General features: G+C 37.8%; 1 protein-coding gene and 1 non-coding gene across 3 annotated transcripts in view; one reads left to right on the plus strand and one right to left on the minus strand.

The window, feature by feature from the left end:
• Positions 1-24,835, minus strand: part of LOC131923818 (cation channel sperm-associated auxiliary subunit beta-like) — a 176,708-nt gene that overhangs the window by 57,551 nt on the left and 94,322 nt on the right. For both annotated transcript variants that reach the window (XM_059279001.1, XM_059279002.1), the window contains exon 16: positions 10,554-10,708. In XM_059279001.1, the coding sequence (XP_059134984.1) occupies positions 10,554-10,708 (155 nt within the window). The remainder of the gene's footprint in view (positions 1-10,553; positions 10,709-24,835) is intronic.
• Positions 16,621-16,727, plus strand: LOC131924842 (U6 spliceosomal RNA). The gene has a single exon (XR_009383096.1). It is a non-coding gene; the product is annotated as a U6 spliceosomal RNA (small nuclear RNA).

Raw genomic sequence — 24,835 nt, forward strand, 5'->3', positions numbered from 1 at the left:
TCAATGGGCAACTGTTTTGAGCTCTGAAAAAGCTGATTCTGTAATCACACATTTGCTAGAAGTTATGGCCATCATGGGTATACCTGCAGAAATTAAAACTGACAATGCTCCAGCATATGTCTCTGTTAAAATGAAACAGTTTTTTGCTTATTACAATATAAAGCATATTATAGGTATACCACATAATCCTACAGGCCAAGCAGTTATAGAAAGATCAAACAGAACTCTAAAGGATATGCTAAATAAACAGAAAGGGGTAACAAACCCCCCCAGAAATATACTGCATAATGCTCTATTAACTTTGAATTTTCTCAATGCTAATGAGAAAGGAACAACAGCTGCAAAGAGACATTGAATAACACAAAAAAACTACAGAATTAAATCTGCCTATATACTTTAAGGATGTGCTGACCTCAGAATGGAAACCAGGATATGTGTTACGTTCGGGAAGAGGTTTTGCTTTTGTTTCAACAGGAGAAGATAAGCTGTGGATACCATCAAAATTGATAAAAGTTTGATTTGAACAAGAGAGACCTCTTAATTAGAAGAGGTGATAGTTCATCAACCAGCATGACCATCCAATTGAAACTAACTTATACCATAACACATGCCTTTTCATTTAATCAGATATATCTTGCCAAAAGGGATCCTTCCCAAAATTAGTCTTGGGGAAAGGTTTTTGTTTTTGTCTTTTAGGAGAATGAAGGCTAAGGAATCTGAAGAACCCTGGACAAATGAGACATCTGAAGAAAAAGACAAATCATCTAGAAAAAAATGTCCCAAGAAAAAGATTAAAATGGTCTATTGGTATATCATCTATAAAATTTCATAAGTCGATCCTGCCCCGGACCTCCCATCTGGACAAGAGGTGAGTGCCTGGGCTAAGCCTATATCCCATCCCTGGGCACCAGCTATTCTGGGGAAGACCTGCCCAACTTGGCCCCAGGTTTTGGCCATCGGGCAGGATCCCCTCCACCCCCACTGGGAAGGCTCCCCTTCTCCAAGACCCCTGGCAGACCCTGCAATCTCCACGCCCTGCCTCCTCGCCCATCTGCCCAAGACCCCAACCACTTCGTGAGACTTAGAGACCAGCCTGCAGCTCCCATCCTGCCCTGGACCTGCCATCTGGACAAGAGCTCCCATCCTGCTCTGGAGCTCCCATCTGGACAAGAGAGAGAGGCTTCCTGAATCTGTCAGCTCTGTCTTGACCAAGTGCACTGATAAAATTAAGAACGAATCCACAAAGAGATGGGCAGACATCAAGGCAGAAGTACATACAACAAAATGAAGAGCAATACAGCATCACCAGAATCTAGCCTTCCTCCAACATCTAGACCTAAACATCAAAAAATGGAAGAAGCAGAAGAAACCAGCCTTATGAATAATATCATGAAGAAAGTAGAGGCTTCTATAGAAGGAATCACAAATAAAATTGAGGAAAAGACAAACAAAAAATGGGAAGAATGCTATAAAAAACTAGAGGAAAGGACAAATAAAGCAGAAGAAAACAACAAAGCCCTGGAAGAAAACAATAAAGCCCTGAAAGAAAATCATGAAAAAGCAATGAAACAGATGAAGGAAACAGTCCAAGACCTGAAAAGGGAAATAGAAAAAATGAAGAAGACACAAACAGTAGGAATGCTGGAAATAGAAAATCTGAGTAAATGAACGGGAACTTCAGATGCAAGTATAACCAACAGAATGCAAGAGATGGAAGAGAGATCTCTGGTGTTGAAGATATGGTAGAAGAAATAGATTCATCAGTCAAAGAAAATACTAAAGCCAACAAAGTCATGACCCAAAATGTCCAAGAAATTTGGGACACCATGAAAAGACCAAACCTACAAATAATAGGGATAGAGGAAGGAGAATACCAACTCAAAGGCACAGAAAATACATTCAACAAGGTCATAGAAGAAAAGTTTCCAAACTTAAAGAAGGAAATGCCTATGAAGATATAAGAAGCCTATAGAACACCAAACTAGACTAGACCCTCTGAAAAAAGCCCCCTCGCCACATAATAATTAAACAACTAAACATACAGAATAAAGAAAGAATATTAAGAGCAGCAAAGGAAAAAGGCCAAGTGACTTATAAAGGCAAACCCATCAGAATAACACCCGATTTCTCAATGGAGACTTTGAAAGCCAGAAGGACCTGGACAGATGTAGTGCAGACACTAAGAGACCATGGATGCCAGCCTAGACTAATATACCCAGCAACTTTCAATCATCATAGACGTTGTGAACAAGACATTCCAAGACAAAGACAGATTTAAACAATACTTATCCACAAACCCAGCCCTACAGAAAGCACTAGAAGGAAAATTCCAACTAAGGAAGTCAGATACACCCTCCAAAACACAGGCAATAGATAATTCCACAGCAGTAAACCCCAAAGAAGAGAAGTACACACACACTACCACCAAAAAATAACAGGAATGAACAATCACTGGTCATTAATATCCCTTAATATCAATGGAATTAATTCACCTATAAAAAGACACAGGCTTACAGAATGAATACAAAAGCAGGATCCATCTTTCTGCTGCATACAAGAAACAAACCTCAAATACAAATATAGACACTACCTAAGAATAAAAGGCTGGGAAAAGACTTTCCAATCAAACGGTCTTAAGAAACAAGTGGGTGTAGCCATCCTAATATCAAGCAAAATAGACTTCAAACTAAAATAAATTAAAAGAGATCAAGAAGGGTATTACATACTCATCACAGGAAAGATCCACCAAGATGAAGTTTCAATTCTGAACATTTATGCCCCAAACACAAAGGCACCCACATATGTAAAAGAAACATTACTAAAGCTTAAGCCATATATAAAACCCCACACATTAATAGTGGGAGACTTCAACACCCCTCTTTCACCACTGGACAGATCTGCCAAATAGAAACTTAACAGAGAAATAAAGGACTTAACTGTTGTTATGACTTAAATGGACTTAATCAATATCTACAGAACATTCCATCCTAACAAAAAAGAATATACCTTCTTCTCAGCACCCCATGGAACCTTCTTTAAAATCGACCACATACTTGGCCACAAAGCAAATCTCAACAGACACAAAACAATTGGAATAACCTCCTGCGTTCTATCAGACCACCGTGGTTTAAATTTAGATTTTAACAACAACAAAAACTACAGAAAACCTACATCCTCATGGAAACTGAAAAATGCTCAACTGAATCACCAATGGGTTAAGGAAGAAATAAAGAAAGAAATTAAAGACTTCCTAGAGATCAACGAAAATGAAGACACCACATACCCAAACTTATGGGACACTATGAAAGCAATGCTAAGAAGAAAATTCATAGCACTAAATGCCCACATAAAGTTGGAGAAATCTCACACTAGTGACTTAACAGCACACCTGAAAGCTCTAGAACAAGAAGAAGCAAAGTCACCCAGGAAGAATAGACGCCAGGAAACTATCAAAGTGAGAGCTGAAATCAATAAAATAGAAACAAAGAGTTGGTTCTTTGAGAAAATCAACTATATAGACAAGCCCTTGTCCAAACTAACCAAAAGACAGAGAGAGAGCATCCAAATTAACAAAATCAGAAATGAAAAGGGGGACATAACAGACATTGAGGAAATTCAGAGAATCATCAGGTCATACTTCAAAATCCTCTGCTCCACAAAACTGGAAAATCTAAAAGAAATGGATAATTTTCTGGATAGGTACCACGTACTTAAGTTAAATCAAGACCAGATAAACTATTTAAATAGTCCAATAACTCCTAAGGAAATAGAAACAGTCATTAAAAGTCTCCCAACTAAAAAAGGCCCAGGACCAGACAGTTTCAGCACAGAATTCTACCAGATCTTCAAAGAAGAGTTAATACCAATACTCTTTAAATTGTTCCACACAATAGAAACAGAAGAAACATTACCAAACTCCTTCTATGAGGCTATAATTACCCTGATTCCTAAACCAAACAAGGATACAACAAAGAAAGAGAACTACAGACCAATCTTGGAGTGATCAGGAATACAGGAAACATACCTAAACATAATAAAGGCAATTTACAGCAAGCCAACAGCCAACATCAAATTAAATGGAGAAAAACTCAAAGCAATTCCACTAAAATCAGGAATGAGGCAAGGCTGTCCGCTCTCCCCATACTTATTCAATATAGTACTTGAAGTTCTAGCCAGAGCAATAAGACAACATAAGGAGATTAAGGGGATACAAATTGGAAAGGAAGAAGTCAAGCTTTCCCTATTTGTAGATGACATGATAGTATACTTGAATGACCCCAAAGATTCAACCAAGGAACTGATACAGCTTATAAATGCCTTCAGCAACATAGCAGGATACAAGATCAACTAAAAAAAATCAGTAGCCCTCCTATATACAATTGACAAACAGGCTGAGAAGGAAATCAGAGATACATCACTCTTTACAATAGCCACAAATGATATAAAATACCTTGGGGTAACACTAACCAAGCAAGTGAAGGACCTATATGACAACTTTAAGTCCCTGAAAAAAGAAATTGAAGATGTCAGAAAATAGAAAGATCTCCCATGCTCATGGATAGGCAGGACTAACATATTAAAAATGGCAGTCTGACCAAAAGCAATCTACAGATTCAATGCAATCCCCATCAAAATACCAACACAATTCTTCACAGACCTGGAAAGAGTAATACTCAACTTCATATGGAAAAACAAAAAACCCAGGATAGCCAAAAGAATCCTGTACAATAAAACAACCTCTGGAGGCATCTTGAGTCCTGATCTCAAGCTCTACTATAGAGCTACAGTAATAAAGACAGCTTGGTACTGGCATAAAAACCAATATGTGGACCAATGAAATCGAATTGAAGACCCTGACATTAATCCACACACCTATGAACATATAATTTTTGACCAAGAAGCCAAAACTGTACAATGGAAAAAAAAAGCATCTTCAACAAATGGTGCTGGCATAACTGGATATCAACATGTAGAAGGCTGCAAATAGATCCATATCTGTCACTGTGCATAAAACTTAAGTCCAAGTGGATCAAAGACCTCAACATAAATCCAGCTACTCTGAACCTGCTAGAAGAGAGAGTAGGAAGTAGTCTTGAATGCATTGGCATAGGAGATCACTTCCTAAATATAACACCAGTTGCACAGACACTGAGAGAAACAATCAATCAATGGGACCTCTTGAAACTGAGAAGCTTTTGTAGAGTGAAGGATACGGTCAACAAGGCAAAGTGACAGCCTACAAAATGGGAAAAGATCTTCACCAACCCCACATCTGACAGAGGACTGATATCCAGAATATATAAAGAACTCAAGAAATTAGACATCAAAATGCCCAACAGTCCAATTAAGAAATGGGCTATAGAACTAAACAGAGAATTCTCAACAGAGGAAACTCAAATGGCTGAAAGACATTTAAGGAATTGCTCAACATCCCTAATTATCAGGGAAATGCAAATCAAAATGACTCTGAGATACCACCTTATGCCTGTCAGAATGGCTAAGATCAAAAACACTAAAGACACCTTATGCTGGAGAGGATGTGGAGCTAGGGGAACTCTCCTCCACTGCTGGTGGGAATGCAAGCTTGTACAACCACTTTGGAAATCAATATGGTGCTTTCTTAGAAAATTGGGAATCAATCTCCCCCAAGACCCAGCTATACCACTCTTGGGCATATACCCAAGGAATGCTCAATCATACCACAAGGGCACATGCTCAGCTATGTTCATAGCAGCATTGTTTGTAATAGCCAGAACCTGGAAACAACCTAAATGCCCTTCAACTGAAGAATGGACAAATAAAATGTGGTACATATACACAATGGAGTACTACTCAGCAGAGAAAAACAATGACATCATGAGGTTTGCAGGCAAATGGATGGATCTAGAAAAAAATCATCCTGAGTGAGGTAACCCAGACTCAGAAAGACAAACATGGTATGTACTAACTCATAGGAGGATACTAGATGTAAAACAAAGATGACTAGACTGCTACTCACAAATCCAGTGAGGCTACCTAGAACACAGGACCCCAAGAAAAACACAGGGATTGCCCAGTGACAGAGAAATGGATGAGATCTACATGAACAACATGAACATGAGTGGGGGTAATGAAGGGTAAGTTTCGAGAGAAAGAGAGCTTAGGGGAGCGGGAGATCCCAGCTGGATCAAGAACAGAGAGGGAGAACAAGGAATAAAAGACCATGATAAATGAAGACCACATGAGAATAGGAAGAAGCAAAGTGCTAGAGAGGCCCACAGAAATCGACAAAGATACCCCCACAATAGACTACTGGCAATGGTTGAGAGACAGCCCGAACTGACCTACTCTGGTGATAGGATGGCCAAACACCCTAATTGTCTTGCTAGAAACCCCATCCAATGACTGGGGGAACTGGATGCAGAGATCTACAGCCAGGCCACATGTGGAGCTCCAGGAGTCCAATTGGTGAGAAAGGGGAGGGTTTATATGAGCGAGAACTGTTGAGACCAAGGTTGGATAAAGCACAGGGACAAAGAGCCAAATGAATGGAAACACATGAACTATGAACCAATATCTGAGGAGCCCCCAACTGGATCAGGCCCTCTGAATAAGTGAGACAGTTGACTAGCTTGATCTGTTTGGGAGGCATCCAGGCAGTGGGACCAGGTCCTGTACTCAGTGCATGAGTTGGCTGTTTGAAACCTGGGGCCTATTCAGGGACACTTGGCTCAGCCTGGGAGGAGGGCACTGGACCTGCCGGGACTGAATCTACCAGGTTGAACTCAATCCTCAGGGGAGTCTTTGCCCTGGAGGAGATGGGAATGGGGGGTGGGCTGGGGGGAAGGCAGGGGTGGGTGAGTGGGAGGGGGGAGAACAAGGGAATCCTTGGCTGATATGTAAAATTAAATTAAATTATAAAATAAATTTTAAAAATTTCATAAGTCTTCCTAAATGTTTGTTTCCACACTTCTCTAAAGACATTGAACACTATTGGTCTTCTTGTAGTTCCAGTTCAATTAAAATTTGAAGCTGACTTTGGAGTTGGAGAATGGTTCTCTCCTTCTTTAAACTCAATCATGTTGTTAAAAGGAAAATGCAAACTCCCTGTATCATGCCAGAAGAAAGAGCCATCTTCTGATATGGGATAGGAGAAAAACAAAAAAATTTAAGGGACTATTCTATTACTACTAATCTCAATTCTTTGATTCTATTCTGATTCTTTAAATTTTTCTTAAAATATGAATTTTGTATCAAAATTTATAAGATTAATGTATATATATATTAAACTTTGTTAAGATATTAATGGTTATACAGAGTACTAACTAATTCTAGAAAAAAGTCTTCAATTAGCTCTTTATACATGTCTTTGTGTTTGAGTCTTTATCAGTGTTCTGCAGGAAATCATGGCCAGGTCCAACATCAACTGAAGTCTCCAGGGAGAAAATGGGGCCCCACAATAATAATTCCATGTGGACAATAATAATACCACTAAGCTGACAAACGTCATCTACAGATCAGCTTTGGACTACAAACTGCTCAGAGCAATTTTGAGATGGCTAGCTGAGATGATCCAGTTTCAAAGACTGCTTGAATAAGGACTTGAGATAAGCCCTGAACTTTGGCATTATGCACAGACTGGACAACAAAGGATATAGCTACCTTCCTAGAATTTGACAATTAACCCAAAATTTTTCTTTTCAGAATAAAGATACCTTTACCTATATCCAGCAGGAAGCAATTTTAAGAATATGACGCCCATATTCCCAAAGAGGTGGTTTTTTTGGTCTTTTAATGGGTTTTGTGTCTGGGATAATTTTCATTGTTTAGGACGGTTGGCTACAAGTTGTTGTTAAGGGTTAGGAAAATGGCTAAGCAAAGGAGATTAGATTTAAGGTTCTTGTTTAAAAAAAAAAAAGAATATATGGAAATGATGAAATAGAGGGTAGATTATTGAATCTACTTTTAAAAGACAATTACTATTTTTAAATACTTTACATTGGATTGGATTTTTATATATCATATACAAATTATATATATTGAGATTGATATTTTTAGAAAATGCTATACTTATATTTCTAATCTTGTTCAAGATATTGTACTTATACCGTTCATTACAATGTAATGCAATTTGCTGATCCTTGAATGTTATTAGTACCAACTATTAAGATATAAAGAAATGAAAGTCAGTAGTTAGACATTACAGTTGTACTTGTAGTCATATTAGTTATGTTTTCAAGATTGAGCAGACATATTTTAGATAGACAGGTCATCTTCAAATCCTTCAGAGATCTACAGAATATGGCATGTAAAATGTTTCAATAACTTAGAAAATTTTTCTTTTTTTATGATTATGAGACATTTCAGATCCTGGCAGTACCAATCTACTTCAGAGAAAATACAGGCATTGAAGAAACTGCACATGGAATTAACTTTCACTGTGGCAAAAGTTAGCCACTGGACAACAAAGTATCCTCTAATTGACTGTTGACAAACAGGACAAAATGGACAGACAGGACACAAAACAAAGGACTACTGATTCTTGCCAAGACAAGTGTGGTTGTGGCTTTAACAAAAGGCATCTTCTGAGGCCAGGACAATATGGCACCATCCCTGAAGTGTCCTTTGCAATCTGGAAAAGGTACAGTGCTCTTTTCTTTGAAGGCAGCTGAACTGGCAATGGACCAATGGCTTCTGATGTGCAGTGGAACAGCAGCTCAACAGTTATTCTTGAAAAAGTAACTAAGCTGATGGAGTCTAACCTCTCAATGGTAGAGTGGCATATAAAAAAGAGTTGAAGCCAACCACAAGCTGAGAAGAAAGTGATGTGGAGAAGAACGAGATGCCAAGATGAAGCCACACACACACAGCCAAGAAGAATGGACGGCTGAATTAAAAAAAAATCAACCATTTTGAGAATTTAAAATCCTGAATTATGACAGGACACTAGTAGAATTCAGGTGTTTCTGGTACATGGACTGTTCTCACCAAATATGAGGTCGAACTGTTGGCCATGTGTACATCCTACTTCACAAATGAGTCTGTGAGATACGCTAAGCCTATAGGCTGAAATTGATGCCCCAATACTGCAGAGAAACCTTGGGTGACTGTCCAGGCAGCTGGCTGTTTCTGTCAACTCACATTTTTTGGTAAGCCGCTTGTGTGCACTTCCTGTTTTTATTTTTTTAGATATTATTTCCTTCTTGGGTCTCTGAGGGAGTTGAAGATTAGATAGTTATAGTTAGTTAAAGTTTAGATATAGTTTTCCTTGTTAAGAATTTTAGAAAAGAAACTTACTAAAGAGGTATAAGTGTATAAATTTGAAAGACGTTATAAAATAGTTCTGTTAGTACTATAAGTTAGGATAGAAAATGAATCAGGTATATTTTTGACTTATCAAAATAGGTAGATAATGGAATATTTTCTCTGAATTTGTCAAATGCAAATGGACTAGACATTGTTTAGATATTTATTGCTTGTATATATTGTATATAGTTATTGTACTTTTTGTATATATATTTTTTCTTATATTAGTTGTATTTTTTCCTTTTTTCTTTTTATTAGAAGGGGGATATATGGTGATATTTTATTTGTGCTGAAATGTGATTTTATTTGTATGTTAATAAATAAAAGTGCCTGGGGTTCAGAGCTAATAGCAAGCCATAGCAGAAGTCTGGCAGTGGTAGCACATGATCTTAATCCCGATCACATGACAGGCAGATCTCTGTGTGTTCAAGGACACCACCAGCATGGAGACATGTGCATTTAATCTCAATACCAACCATAGAAGACCTGGAGGTCTGTATAGACAGGCAGTGATGAGGAGGTCATGTGGTTGGGTTTACAACCAATGAGAAGGCAGAACCGAAAGTCAATAAAAAAGACAGACACACATAAAGTAGGTCTCTTTCTCAGGGGAAGGATGGAAGCAGCAGTGAGGGGTAAGAAGGCAATTTTAGTCTCAGCTCTTAGCTACTACTCTTACCTCTTGGGCTTTAAACTCTACATTTGGCTCTGTTTTTTCTTATTTAATAAGACCGTTACATCTACAGGGCAGAAAAACTGTGCTCTATGTCAGCATTAAACAAGGAATAAACTAGGGAACAGGACTATTTAACATGCAAGGTGAAAGTTGAGTCAAAAGCAATATTTCTTCAAGGCTAACATTGGAAGGTAGAAAATAAACTCCACCAGGAGCTGAGTTGCATGTAACAGATTTGCTTTAGACATGTTGTTATATACAAAGTTTTCCCTTAGCAAAGAGTGTTTGTCCTGATGGGTCTGGAGATATGGCTCAGCTGTTAAGAGCACATACTTGCTCTTGCAATGGACTTGAGTTTGGCTTGCAGGTACCCTGCCAAGTGGCTCACAACTGCATGTGACTCCAGCTTTAGGGCAGACCCATCACCTCAAATAAACACCTGTACTTATATGTACATACACACACATATATAATTTAAAAACTGTAGAAGGGTTTGTATTAAGGAAAACACTGTCTCATTGGCCTGCACATAGAATGTAGCATCTTTGTTCTCAAAACAAGGCAATCAGCTTCAGTGCATCACGTTACTGACCGTTCCAAAAATAGTAGAAGATGTTCCAGAGCCTGAAGATGATAAATCAGTGTCAAAGTGTTCTGGAGTCAGCTTGTGTATGAATCCCAAATGATCATAGTATAATGTGAAAATATTATCCGAAAATCTTCCACTGTTAGTGTATCTTGTTAATCCTGTTAGGAAACAAACAGAACTCTCTTGATACTGCTAAAATATAACTAGAAGAAATTTTATATTATTCCCACTAAAATTTTGCTCATTTAAATTAAGGGCAAGAGTAGGGCTCTGAGACTTCTAAATTAGTAAAAATACATGCTACTTTGTGTTACATCCTTGGACAGTCTTTTGCAGTTCTACTTCATTACAGAACATGTCCAGCAATGTGGGCAGGTAGAATAGAACAAAGGGGTTGTCAAATCAAAGCATATGGAAGAAAGATGTTGAGTCTCCCTTGGTGGTGTTTCCTCTTCCCAAAACTATCAAATTAGATTTCTGTATATCTAGGATCCATTGTGCTTCTGTATGAACTTTATTTTTTTATGTTTCTGTGATGAACAGAACTGGACTTTGATTGTGACTGTATGGAATATGTAGATTGCTTTTGGTAGGATAGCCAGTTTCAAAACATTGATTCTTCTAATTCATGAGCACTGGAAGTCTTTTCATTCTCTAGTGTTTTTCTCAACTTAATTCTTGAGTGTTTTAAAATTTTCATTGTAGAGATCCTTCACATCCTTTGTTAGATTTATTACAACATAGGGTTACCAATAATGGGATTCTTCCATTTTTAATATGTTGCCCATAAGCTTTTTATATATACTCCTCATTATATTGATATATGTTCAATGTATTCTCAGATTTTTAGGACTTTAAACATGAAGGAATGTTGGATTTTGTCAAGTAATTTTTGTGTGTGTCTGGTGACCATGTAATTTCTATACTAGAGTCCATTATGTGATTTATAATATTTATAGCTTTACATATACTGAGCCATTCCAGTATCTCTGTAGTAAACCAACTTTGATGATGGTGAGCAATATTTTTGATGAGTTCTTAAATTTTGTTTGCAAGTGCTTTTTTGAGAATTTTTTTAGTCTAAGTTCATCAGATAAATTTGTGCTTTTGTTGTTGTTGTATCTTTATTTGCTTGTTATCAGGGAATAGTAGTTTCAGTAGGAACTGAGAAGGCTTGGCATAGTGGTGCACACATTTAAACCCAGCACTTGGGAGGCAGAGGAAGGTGTATTTCTGTGAGTCTGAAGGCCAGTCTGGTACATTTCTTGTGTTCCAGGTCAGTCAGAGCTACATCAAATGAGGTCCTGTTTTTAAAAAGAGAGAAAGAGAGAGAAAGTTTGGTAATATTTTTTCACTTCTATTTTATGGACTAGTTTTGGAAGCATTGGTGTTAGTCCTTTGAAGGTGTAGTAAAACAAACCAGTCAGTTCAACAGGGGCTGGACATTTTGCTGTTGTTGTGGGAGACTTTAATTAATTGCTTTAGTCTCATGGCTTGTTATATACATTCAGATTGTTTATTTTATCTTGGCTTAATTTGGTTGGTTATACATACCCAGAAATTCAAACATTCCCTTTAGATCGTCCAATTTAGTAGAATATATGTTTTTAAAGTAAGACCTGATGATTTTGTGAATTTCATTGGTATTTGCTGTAACACCCCTTTTTGTCTCTAATTTTGGTCTTCTTTTTCTTTTGGTTAGTTTTGTTAAGGTTTTGTCAATCTTGATCATTTCTTTAATGAACCAACTCTTTGTTTCATTGATTCTTGGCACTTGTTTGTTTGCATTTTTATGAATTTCTATGTTGATCTTAGTGATTTCTCTCTGTATACTGATTTAGGGTTGTTTTTCCTGGGCCCTAAATTGTATCATTATTTGAAACCTCTCTTGTTTGTTTGCTTGTTTAATTAATTAATTAATTAATTTATTTATTTATTTATTTATTTATTTAAGACTTTTAAAAATTCATTCCACATACCAATTACAGATATCCCCTTCATCCCTCCTCCTGCTCCCTGCCAGCCTCACAGACATTGAGAGCAACAATTAATAAATGGGACCCCTAAAACCGAGAAGCTTCTGTAAGGCAAAGGACATGGTAAATAAGATAAAATGACAGCCTACAGAATGGGAAAAGATCTTCACCAACCCCACATCTGACAGAGGGCTGATCTCCAAAACATATAAAGAACTCAAGAAACTAGGCATCAAAATACCAAACAATCCAATTAAAAAAATGAGCTACAGGTCTAAGCAGAGAACTCTCAACAGAAGAATCTTAAATGACCAAAAGTCATTTAAGGAATTGTTCAACATCCTTAGTCATCAGGGAAATGTAAATCAAAATGACTCTGAGAAACCATCTTACACCTGTCAGAATGTCTAAGATCCAAAACACTGATGACAGCTTATGTTGGAGACAATGTGGAGCAAGAGAAACATTCCTCCACTGTTGGTGGGAGTGCAAACTTGTACAGCCACTTTAGAAGTCAGTATGGCAGTTTCTCAGAAAATTGAGAATCAATCTACCTCAAGACCCAATGAAACCACTCTTGGGAATATACCCAAGGAATGCTCAATCATACCACGAGGAAACTCTCTCAACTATATTCAAGCAGTTAGAACCTGGAAACAATCTAGAGGTCCCTCAACCAAAGAATGGATAAAGAATATGTGGCACATATACAATGTGGAGTGCTACTCAGCAGTAAAAAAAAAAAAAAATGACACCATGAAATTTGTAGGCAAATGGACGGAACTAGAAAATATCATCCTAAATGAGGTAACCCAGACTCAGAAAGACAAATATGTTATGTACTCACTCATAAGTGGATACTAGATGTAAAGCAAAGGATAACCAGACTACAAACCACAGCTCCAGAGAAGCTAGGTAACAAAGAGGACTCTCTTTGGTTTTTAGGTACTTAGAGCTATAAATTCCTCAGTTAGGACCATTTTCATTGAAACACTGTATCCCATAAATTTTGATATGCTATGTTTTCATTTTTATTTGATTCTAGGGTTTAAAGTTTTTTCTACTTATAGGGGCAGGAGAGATGGCTCAGTGACAAAAGATCACTAGCTGGACTTCCATAAGGATCAGTTTTGATTCCTAGTACCTACAGGACAGCTCACAACCATTTGTAACTCCAGTCCCAAGAGGTCCAAGACCCTTTTCTGGCCTCTGTGGGTACCAGACATGCAACTTGTACACAGATATTCATGCATGCAAAACACCCATACAGATAAACTATAAAAATCCAAATTAAAAAACTAAAATGTTCTTCTTGTTTTCTTCATTCATTAGTATGTTACTTAGTCTTCATGAGTTTTTGTATGCTCTATGGTTCTTCTTGATGTTGATTCAAATTCTTATTCCATTGTGATCAGGTAGAATACACAGAACAATTTCAGTTTTCCTGTAATGGTTGAGATTGCTTTGTGTGGTATATTTGGAGCAAGTTCCATGGATTGCTGAGAAGAATGTATTCTGGAGCATTTGGATAGGACATTCTGCATTGTCTGCTCAGTTCTTTTGACCTATGGTGTCATTGAATTTGCATGCTTTTCTGTCTAATTTTTGTTGGGAAGACTTGTCAGTTGGCAAGAATGAGCTGGAGAAGTTGCCCTCTATTCTGTTCTAGGGTTAATCTGTGGCTTAACAGCTAATAGTATTTGTTTGATGTATGTTGAGGAATATTACTTTAACTGTGTAAGGATGTGTTACGCTTGTTTATGCTGCATTTGTTTAATGATGCAAAGATGTGTTGCTTTACCTGCCTAAGGCACTTGATTATTCTAATAAAAAGCTGAATGGCCAATAGCTAGGCAGTAGAGGGATAGGTGGGACTAATGGTCAGAGAGAATAAATAGGAGGAGGAATCTAGCCTCAAGAACAGGGGAGGAGAATAAGGGAGAAAGAGAGGGAGATGTCCAGGGCCAGACTCTTCAGTATGAAGGACTCCTTCAAGTATTTGCTGTAGAGTTGACTTAGCGGTCATACACTATGCTAGCCTATTTTTATCATTGAAAGTTTTATTTTTTTTCCTGCAATTATTACAGATAGCTTTGCTGGAAAAAGTAGTCTGGGGTTGGCTGCTATTGTCTTTTAAAGCTTATAATACATCTTACCAAGCCATCTTTGCTTTAAAGTCTTAGGTGAATAATTTGCTCTTATTTTGATGGGCTTGACGTTATATGTGACTTGGTGTTTCTTTCTTGCTAGTTTCTTTTGTTATGTATTTTTAATGTTTTGATTATAATGAGATGGGGAGTTTCCTTTCAGGTCTGTCTGTTTAGTGTCTAAATGCTTCATTCATCAAGACTGCCATTTCTTTTCCTACCTCAGAGAAGTTTTTATTATGATTCTTTAAAAGTGGTTTCTATGTCTTTAGAACCAGATTGTTCTACTTCTATGCATATTATCAACAAATTTGGTCTTTTTCAGAGTATTTTATATATATATATATATATATATATATATATATATCTTGAAATTGCAACTGTTGTCCTTTTATTATTTCATTTTTGTCCTTGTTTTAGTGTTTTAGTTTTATCACTTGTCTTCAAGCTCAGCTATTTCATCTTCCTCTTGATCTGTTCTATTGGGGAGATTTTCTGGAGGGATTTTTATTTGACTTATGTTTTTCATTTCTGGCAATTCAGATTGTTTTACTACCTTTGTTGACTTCATCTTTTATATCTTGTATTGCCTTCCTTATTTTCATTCATCTTTTTTTGTACATAATCAGGAACTCATTTTATTCTTTGAACATACTTAAACCATTCTTTTGAATTCTCTGTCTGGGAATTCAAATAACTCACTCTAATTAGATGCCAGAACTATAGGATTAAGAAATTTTGAGTTACATTATCATGTGTTTGTGTGTTTCTTATGCTATTGAATTGGGATTTACTCATCTGGTGTTATTTGCTTGTTAAATTCATTTTTTATCAGCTGTATCATTTCAGTTGAAATACTTGTAATGTTCACATGGGACTTGGATATGGCAGAATTGGGTAAGCTAACTGAAGACCTTCAGCACTCCCTTCTCTCTTCCAAATCCTATCCCCTAGTCTCATCCCTAGCTCAGCATCCCTAGAACACCTGCTGTAGCATTTTTCTCCCACCACCTCCATCTACTGTGGATCCCACAGATCTTCCCCTCCTAATGCCCCTCTTGGACTTGTTGCTTTATCTCAGCATGCAACTTCAGCAGGCACTCCCTGATTACCTACAGGCCATTCCTGCCAGGGAAGTAGGTAGGCTGACTGTAGATCTATCTTCCCCTTTCCTTCTGTTTCTCCAGATCCAATCTCCCCCGTCTCATCCCCAGCACTATAGCCGACCTTCTGTGACTTCTCTTCACTGTCTACACCCATTCCAAGAAGACTAAATAAGAAAAGCCTGGTTGAAGACTCTGTTCAGCTCTCTCCTGTGAAACCCTTCAGACCCCTAGCCTATCCTCATTCCTAAAGGTCAGCACCCAATACCCAGAAACACATTTACCTGGAATCCCCAGTGCCCACACCTATGAGGTTCACAGAAAGTTTTGTACCAGGTAACACACAGCCATCACACCCTCCTAAAATCCAGAGAGGAAACAGATATGGAACAAAACACTCACCCAACAAAGACAATCAGAAATCACCACCTAGACCTGTAATTATCCCAATCCCAAAAGCTGCAATGCCAGTGTAAAAACATAATCAATAATGGCCAGAACAATATTCTCCAGTAAGAGCCCAGCAACCCTACCACAGCAGGCTGTTAATATTCTAACAGCTGAAGCACAAAAAAAGACCTTAAAACTGCCTGTATGAAGATGATAATGGTCTTTTAAAAGGAAATGAATAAATCCCTTAAAGAATTCCCCGAAAACACAAACAAATAGAAGAAGGAAACAAATTAAACCCAGCATTCGGGAGGCAGATCTCTGTGATTTTGAGGCCAGCCTAGTCTACAGAGCGATATCCAGGACAGACACCAAAACTACACAGAGAAACCCTATCTGGAAAAAACAAAAAAACAAAAAACAAACAAAAAAAACTGTTCAAGACTGGAAAATGCTACTCACTTCAGCAGCACATCTACTAGAATTGGAACGATACAGAAAAGATTAGCATGGCCCCTGTGCAAGGATGACACAGAAATTTGTGAAGCATTCAATATTTTTATAGATAATCACACACTAGCAAAACCCAAAGAAAGGACACACACACACACACACACACACACACACACACACACACACACAACTACCAGAACCAAAACCAAAAAATAACAGGAATTAACAATCAGTGGTCATTAATACCTCTTAATATCAATGGACTCAATTCACCAATAAAAAGACACAGGCTTACAGAATGGATATGAAAACAACAAATATGCATACAAGAAACATAACTTCGAAAACAGACATTACCTCATAGTAAAGAGTTGGGAAAAGATTTTCTAACAAATGGATCTAAGAAGCAAGCTGGTATAGCTATCCTAATATCTAACAAAATAGACTTCAAACTAAAATTAATCAAAGGAGATGGAGAAGGACATTTCATATTCATCAAAGGAAAAACACATCAAGATGAAATCTCAATTCTGAACATCTAAGCCCCAAATACAAGGGCAGCCACATTTGTAAAAGAAATATTACTAAAGCTTAAATCATACATCAAACCCCTCATGTTAATAGTGGGAGACTTCAACACCCCACTCTCACCAATGGACAGGTCTGTATGACAGAAACTTAACAAAGAAACAATTGAACTAACAGTTGTTATGACCCAAATGGACTTAATATACATCTACAGAACATTTCACCCAAACACAGAAGAATATATCTTTTTTTTCAGCACCTCATGGAACCATCTCTAAAATTGACCACATACTGAGTCACAAAGTAAGTCTCAACAGATATAAAAAAATTGGAATAACCTCCTGTATTCTATTGGATCACCATGGTTTCAAGTTAGAATTCAACAACAACACAAACTACAGAAATCCTACAAACTAATGGAAACTGAACAACTCTCTACCGAATCATCACTGAGTCAAGGAAGAAATAAAGAAAGAAATTAAAGACTTTCTAGAACTTAATGAAAATGAATGTACAACATACCCAAAATTATGGGGCACTGTGAAAGTGGTGCTAATAGGAAAGTTCATAAAACTAAGTGCCTACATAAAGAATTTGGAGAAATCCCACAATATTGACTTAACAGTACACCTGAAAGTTCTAGAACAAAAAGAAGTAAACTCACCCAGGAGGAGTAGACAGCAGGAAACAATCAAATTAAGGGCTGAAATCAATAAAAGGAAACAATATGAAGAATCAATGAAACAAAGAGTTGGTTCTTTGAGAAAATCAACAAGATAGACAAACCTTTATCCAAATTAACCAAAAGGCAGAGAGAGAATTCCCAAATCAAGAAAATTCAAAAATGAAAAGTAAGACATAAAAACAAACATGGAGAAAATCCAGAGAATCATTAGGTCATACTTAAAAAACCTGTACTCCATAATGTTGGAAAATCTAAAAGAAATGGACAATTTTCTTGATAGGTACCACATACCTAAGTAAAGTCAAGACCAGACAAACAATTTAAATAGACCTATAACCCCTAAGGAAATAAAAGCAGCTAGTAAATGTCTCCTCCCTCCCCAAAAAAAGCACATGGTTAGATGGTTTCAGTGCAGAATTCTACCAGAATTTCAAAGAAGAACTATACCAATACTCCTCAAATTGTTCCACACAATAGAAACAAGAAACATTGCCAAACTCTTCATATGAGGCTACAGTTACCCTGATACCCAAACCACATAAAGACACAATAAAGAAAGAGAATTACAACCAATCTCCCTCATGAACATTGATACAAAAATACTCAATAGAAACTGGCATACCGAATCAAAGAACAAGTCAGAAAAAAAATCAACCTCTGTGATCAAGTAGACTTCATCCCAGAGATGCAGGGTTGGTTCAACATTTGAAAATCTGTCAATGTAATCCACTATATAAACAAACTGAAAGAAAAAAAACACTTAATCATTTCATGAGATGCTGAAAAATCCTTTGACAAAATCAACACTCCTTCATGATAAAAGTCTTGGAGAGATCAGGAATACAAGGAACATACCTAAACATAATAAAGGCAATTTACAGCAAGCCAACAGCCAACATTAAACTAAATGGAAAGAAATTCAAAGTGATTCCACTAAAATCAGGAACAGGATAAGGCTGCTCACTCTCTCCATACCTACTCACTATAGTACTTGAAATTCTAGTTATAGCAATAAGACAACAAATGGAGATTAAGGGGATACAAATTGGAAAGGAAGAAGTCAAACTTTTGCATTTTACTAATGATATGATAGTATACATAAGTGACCCCAAAAATTCTACCAGAGAACTCCTACAGCTGATAAACACCTTCAGCAATGTGGTGGGATACAAGATTAACTAAAAAAAATAAGTAGCCTTCCTATATACAAATTATAAATGGGCTGAAAAAGACATCAGGGAAACATCATCCTTTGCAGTAGCCATAAATAACATATAAAACTTTGGTGTAACTCTAACCAAACAAGTGAAAGACCTGTATGACAAGAACAGTAAGTCCTTGAAGAAAGAAACTGAAGAAGATATCAGAAAATGGAAAGATCTTCCATGCTCATGGATAGGTAGGATCAACATAGTAAAAATGGCAATCTTACCAAAAGCAATCTACAGATTCAATGCAATCCCCACCAAAATCCCAACACAATTCTTCACAGACCTGGAAAGAACAATACTCAAGTTCATATGGAAAAACAAAACACCCAGGATAGCCAAAACAATCTTTTACAATAAAGTAACCTCTGGAGGCAAAACCATTGCTGACCTCAAGCTCTACTATAGAGCTATAGTAATAAAAACAGCTTGGTTATTGGCATAAAAACAGACAGGTGGACCAATGGAATGGAACTGAAGACCCTGACATTAATCCACACACCTATGAACACTTGATTTTTTACCAAGAAGCCAAAACTGTACAATGGAAAAAAGAGAGCATCTTCAACAAATGGTGCTGGCATAACCAAATGGGGGCAAGTAGAAGAATGTAAATGGATTCATATCTACCACCCTGTACAAATTTCAAGTCCAAGTGGATCAAAGATCTCAACCATAAATCCAGTTACACTGAAGCTGATAGTAGAGAAAGTGGGAAGCAGCCTTGAACATATTGGCACAGGAAACCACTTCCTATATATAACACCAGTAGCACAGACACTGAGAGCAACAATTAATGAATGGGACCTCCTGAAACTGAGAAGCTTCTGTAAAGCAAAGTACATGGTCAATAAGACAAAATGACAGCCTACAAAATGGGAAAAGATCTTCACCAATACTACATCTGACAGAGGCCTCATCTCTAAATATATAAAGAACTCAAGAAACTAGACATCAAAATACCAAATAATCTAATCAAAAAATGAGGCATAGAGTTATACAGAGAGTTGTCAACAGAAGAACCTAAACGGCCAAAAGACACTTAAAGAATTGGTCAACATCCTCAGCCTTCAGGGAAATGCAAATCAAAATGACTCTGAGATACCATTTTACCCTTGTCAGAATGGCTAAGATCCAAAACACTGATGACAGCTTATGCTGGAGAGTATGTGGAACAAGGGGAACACTCCTCCATTGCTGGTGAGAGTGCAAACTTGTACAGCCACTTTGAAAATCAATATGGTGTTTTCTCAGAAAATGAGAATCAATCTACCTCATGATCCAGCAATACCACTCTTGGGCATATAACCAAAGGACGAACATTCATACTACAATGACCCTTGCTCAACTATGTTTATAGCAGCGTTATTCATAATAGCCAGAACCTGGAAACAACCTAGATGCCCCTCAACCAAAGAGTGGATAACGAATATGTTGTACATTTACACAATGGAGTATTACTCAGTTGTGAAAAACAATTACATCTTGAAATTTGCAGGTAAATCCATGGAACTAGAAAAAACCATCCTGAGTGAGGTAACCCGAACCCAGAAAGACAAACACAGTATGTACTCATTCATAAGCGAATATTAGATGTAAAGCATAGGATAACCAGGGTACAATGCACAACCTCAGAAAAGCTAGGTCACAAGGAGGACCCTAAGAGAGACATGCATGGATCCCCCTAGGAAGAGGAAATAGATAAGATCTCCTGAGTAAATTGGGAGTGTGTGTTTGTGGTGGGGGAGGAGTAAGGCAAGGTGGAAAGAGAACAAGAGGGAATGGGATGTTTGAGTTGGGGAAGGGACAGACAGGGAGAGCAAAGAAAGATATCTTGATAGAGGGAGCCATTATAGGATTAGGGAGAAACCTGGTACTAGGGAAATTCCCAGGAATCTACAAGAACAAATCTAGCTAAGACTCCAAGCAATAGTGGAGAGGGTGCCTGAACTGGCCTTCCCCTGTAATCAGACTGATGACTAGACTAGTTGTCATCATAGAACCTTCATCCAGTAACTGAGGGAAGCAAATGCAGAGATCCACAGCTAAGTACTGGGCTGAGCTCCTGGAGTCCAGTCGAAGAGAGGGAGGATGGATTATATGAGCAAAGGGGTCAAGATCATGATGGGGAAACCCACAGAGACAGCTGACCTGAGCTCGTGGGAGCTCACTAACTCTGAACTGATAGCTGGGGAACCTGCATGGGAATAAACTAGGCCCTCTGAATGTGGGTGACAGTTGTGTGGGTTAAGCAGTTTGTGGGGCCACTGGCAGTGGGACCAGGATTTATCCCTAGTGCATGAACTGGGTTTTTCGAGCCCATTCCCTATGGAGGGATGCCTTGCTCAGCCTTGATGCAGAGGGGAGGGGCTAGGTCTTGCTTTAACTTGATGTGCCAGACTTTGTTGACTCCCCATGGGAGGTCTTACCCTCTCTGACCCTTTGGGGTGGGGAGAAGGTGGGTGGTGAGTGGGAGGACAGGAGGGAGGGGGACTGTGGTTAGTATGTAAAATGAAAAAAAAGCTTCTAAATAAAAAAGATAAGGGGAAAAAAACAAGAATATAAACCTCCCAATTCAGGAGCGAAAAAAATGAGAGGTCCTGATGGAAAAATCTCTAAACAGGTTACAGTGTGTTTTGCAACGTATGTAGACTTAAGAAAAGAAAAAGGGTATAGTCACAGAAAAAAATGCAGGAAATTCAGGACACCATGAAATGATTTAAGCAATCAATAATAGGTATGCTGGAAGGAGAAGAAACAAATATTACCTAGCCAAACCCCGGGACACAGAATTTTAAGGACAATCATAAACATCACCAAGAATTCAAGGAGTTTAAAAAAGGCACACAAACTTCTTGGTAAACTTATAGAGAAACACTAAGAGAGTAAGTGCCTGAGTGATGCCAAGAAAACACAAACATTAAAGATTGTGGAAATGATGAGGACACCCAGAACTTGAGAACAGAATTCAATAAAGAGAATCAGTGAAGAGGAATCAAGCTGAAATGACTATGGAATTGAAAAACCTAATAACACAACTAGAACATTGTAAAGTCTTGCAAGTAGAATGAATCAAGCAGAAGACAGACTATCAGATTTGAAGATAAAGTAGAGGATCTAGACCAAATAAGAAAAAAACAGGAACACATTTTAAAAACACAGGAAAATAATGTAGAGGAAGCGTGGGACACTATGAAAAGACCAAATCTTAGAATTGTAAGAACAGATAAGGGAGAAGAATCCCAGGTCAATGGTATAGACCAAATCGTCTATAAGATCATAGAAGAAAACTTCCTCAAACTAAGGAAAGACACACCCATACAAATACAAGGAGCACACAGAACACCAAATCAACAAAAGAGACCAGAAAAGAAAATCCACACAGCATATTATAGTTAAAACACTAAGTATACATAATAAAGATAGTCTATTGAAACCTACAAGAGAGAGAGAGAAAAAAAGAAGTCACATATAAAAGAAAACTTACCAGGATAATAGCTAATTTCAGTGGTAACTTAAAAATCCAGAATGGCCTGGAGCAATATATTCCAAGTTCCAAATGACCACAACTGCCAGCCTAGATTATTGTACCCAGTAAAACTAGCTGCCATAGTTGAAGGAGAAAGAACATCTTTCCGTAATCCAAACAGCCTTAAAGAACTTATACCCAGTGGACCAATCCTAAACAAAATACAGGAAGTAATACTTTCAGCTGAAGAGAGGAATAAGCACACCTAGGAGACTCTACAAAGAAAGTAAAAGAAGCTATAATTACTGAAACACGAAACACAAACAGTATCACTGCAAACAACAAATATATTTTTTTTCAAGAATAATTTCAAATATTAATGGCTTAAATTCTTCAATCAAAAGATAGAGGCTGGTGGAATGGATCAAGAAACAAAATGCACCTATTTGTTGTCTACAAGAAACTCACTTTAGCATTAAAGATGGGTACCACCATAAAGTGAAATGGTGATAGAAAGTGAAATGAGACCAGGAATCAAATAAGAGCAGCCATACTAATATCTGACAAAATAGACTTGAAACTAAAACTAACCAGAAGAGATAAAGAGAGACACTTCATTCTAATCAAGGGCACAATTAACTGAGAAGATACTACCCTCCTAAGCATAGGCTTACCAAACTCAAATGCATACACTTTCATAAAAAGTATACTATTGGAATTAAAGACACAAGTTAGCATCAATCCATCCATAGTAGGTGATTTCAAAACCCATTTGTCCAACAGACAGGTCATTTGGATGTAAATAAATGTAGAAACATTAGAACACATCAAATGGACTTAACAGATCTCCACATTACATTCTCCCTAAACACTGAGGAATACACTTTCTACTCAGCAGTATATGAAAGCTTTTCTAAAATGACCACATCATAAGGAATCATATTATTATCTATTTACCAAAAGTTGTGTGTGTGTATGTGTGTGTGTGTATGTGTGTGTGTGTGTGTGTGTGTGTGTGTGTATACATATAATTTTTGAAATGAAATTTCTCACCTGGGTTGATAATGCTCCAGGAGCCACAGACTATCTAACAAAAACCCCAGTACTAGGCATGAGAAACTCTCAAGTTGTTGGTCTGGGAAGCCCCAAAATTTCCCAAGCATTATAGGCTATTGCTGTTGCCCTTGGTTGCTTCCCAGAGGTGATGGTAAGTCCTATTGCTGAAGTCACCTTGCAGTTTGAACAGAGGATCCATGCTGGATCTGACTTGAAAGCATCCAGAAGGTACCATGTAAGCTTCCAAGGGAGGGAAGCAGCCATTAGTTCCACACAACTATCAAACCTATGAATTACAACAATTACCATCATGACATGATAACCCTAAGGGTACAATAGTGGCATTGTAGTGGTTTAAAGGAAAATGGCCTCCAAAGGGAGTGGCATTATTAGGAGGTGTGGCTTTGTTGGAGGAAGTGTGTCCCTGTGGGGGTGAGCTTTAGGTCTCCTATGTGTGGTGATATTTTATTTGTATGTTAATAAATAAAGTTTGCCTGGAGATCAGAGGAAATAGCAAGCCATTTAAAGTAAACATAGAAGTCAGGCAGTGGTAGCACATGCCCTTAATCTGAACACTTATCAGGCAGGGTCTCTGTGTGTTCAAGGTCATACTAGGGAACAAAGCCAAGCGTGGTGACACACGTCTTTAATCCCAGTATCAACCATAGAGACCTGGAGGTCTGTACAGACAGGCAGTGACAAGGAAGTGAGGTAGCTGTGCTAAGAGCCAATGAGAGGGCAGAACAGCAAAGCAATAAAGGCACAGGTAGATAGGAAGTAACTCACTTTGGAAGCTGTGGAGTGGTGAGGTAAGTTTAGCTGGTGGCGATTCCTATGTCCCTAATCTCTAAGGCTTTCACCCCTATGTTTGGCTCAATGTTTTTTATTTAATAAGACCACTTAGAAATTCGTCTATACCTATGCTCAAGCTATGGTCACTCCTAGTGAGTCAGACCATTTCCTGTTGTCTGCAAGATGTAGGACTCTCAGCTACCTCTCTAGCACCATGTCTGCCTGCATGCCACCATATCCCACCATGATGATAATGGACTGAACCTCTCATCTGTAAATGAATTGCTACAATTAAATGTATTCCTTTATAAGAGTTGCCTTGGTCATGGTGTCACTTCACAGCAATAGAAACCCTAAGACACATATCTTGGTGGTAATCAACAGCTCTCTTACTATTCTTATCAATAAGAGGGAAGTCACGACTGGTAGAAATCTAAGTAACTACTCTGGGTTTCTGAGATCATGGATCTTGGATGGG

The sequence above is a fragment of the Peromyscus eremicus genome, chromosome 14 (assembly GCF_949786415.1).
Source record: "Peromyscus eremicus chromosome 14, PerEre_H2_v1, whole genome shotgun sequence".
NCBI lineage: Eukaryota > Metazoa > Chordata > Mammalia > Rodentia > Cricetidae > Peromyscus > Peromyscus eremicus.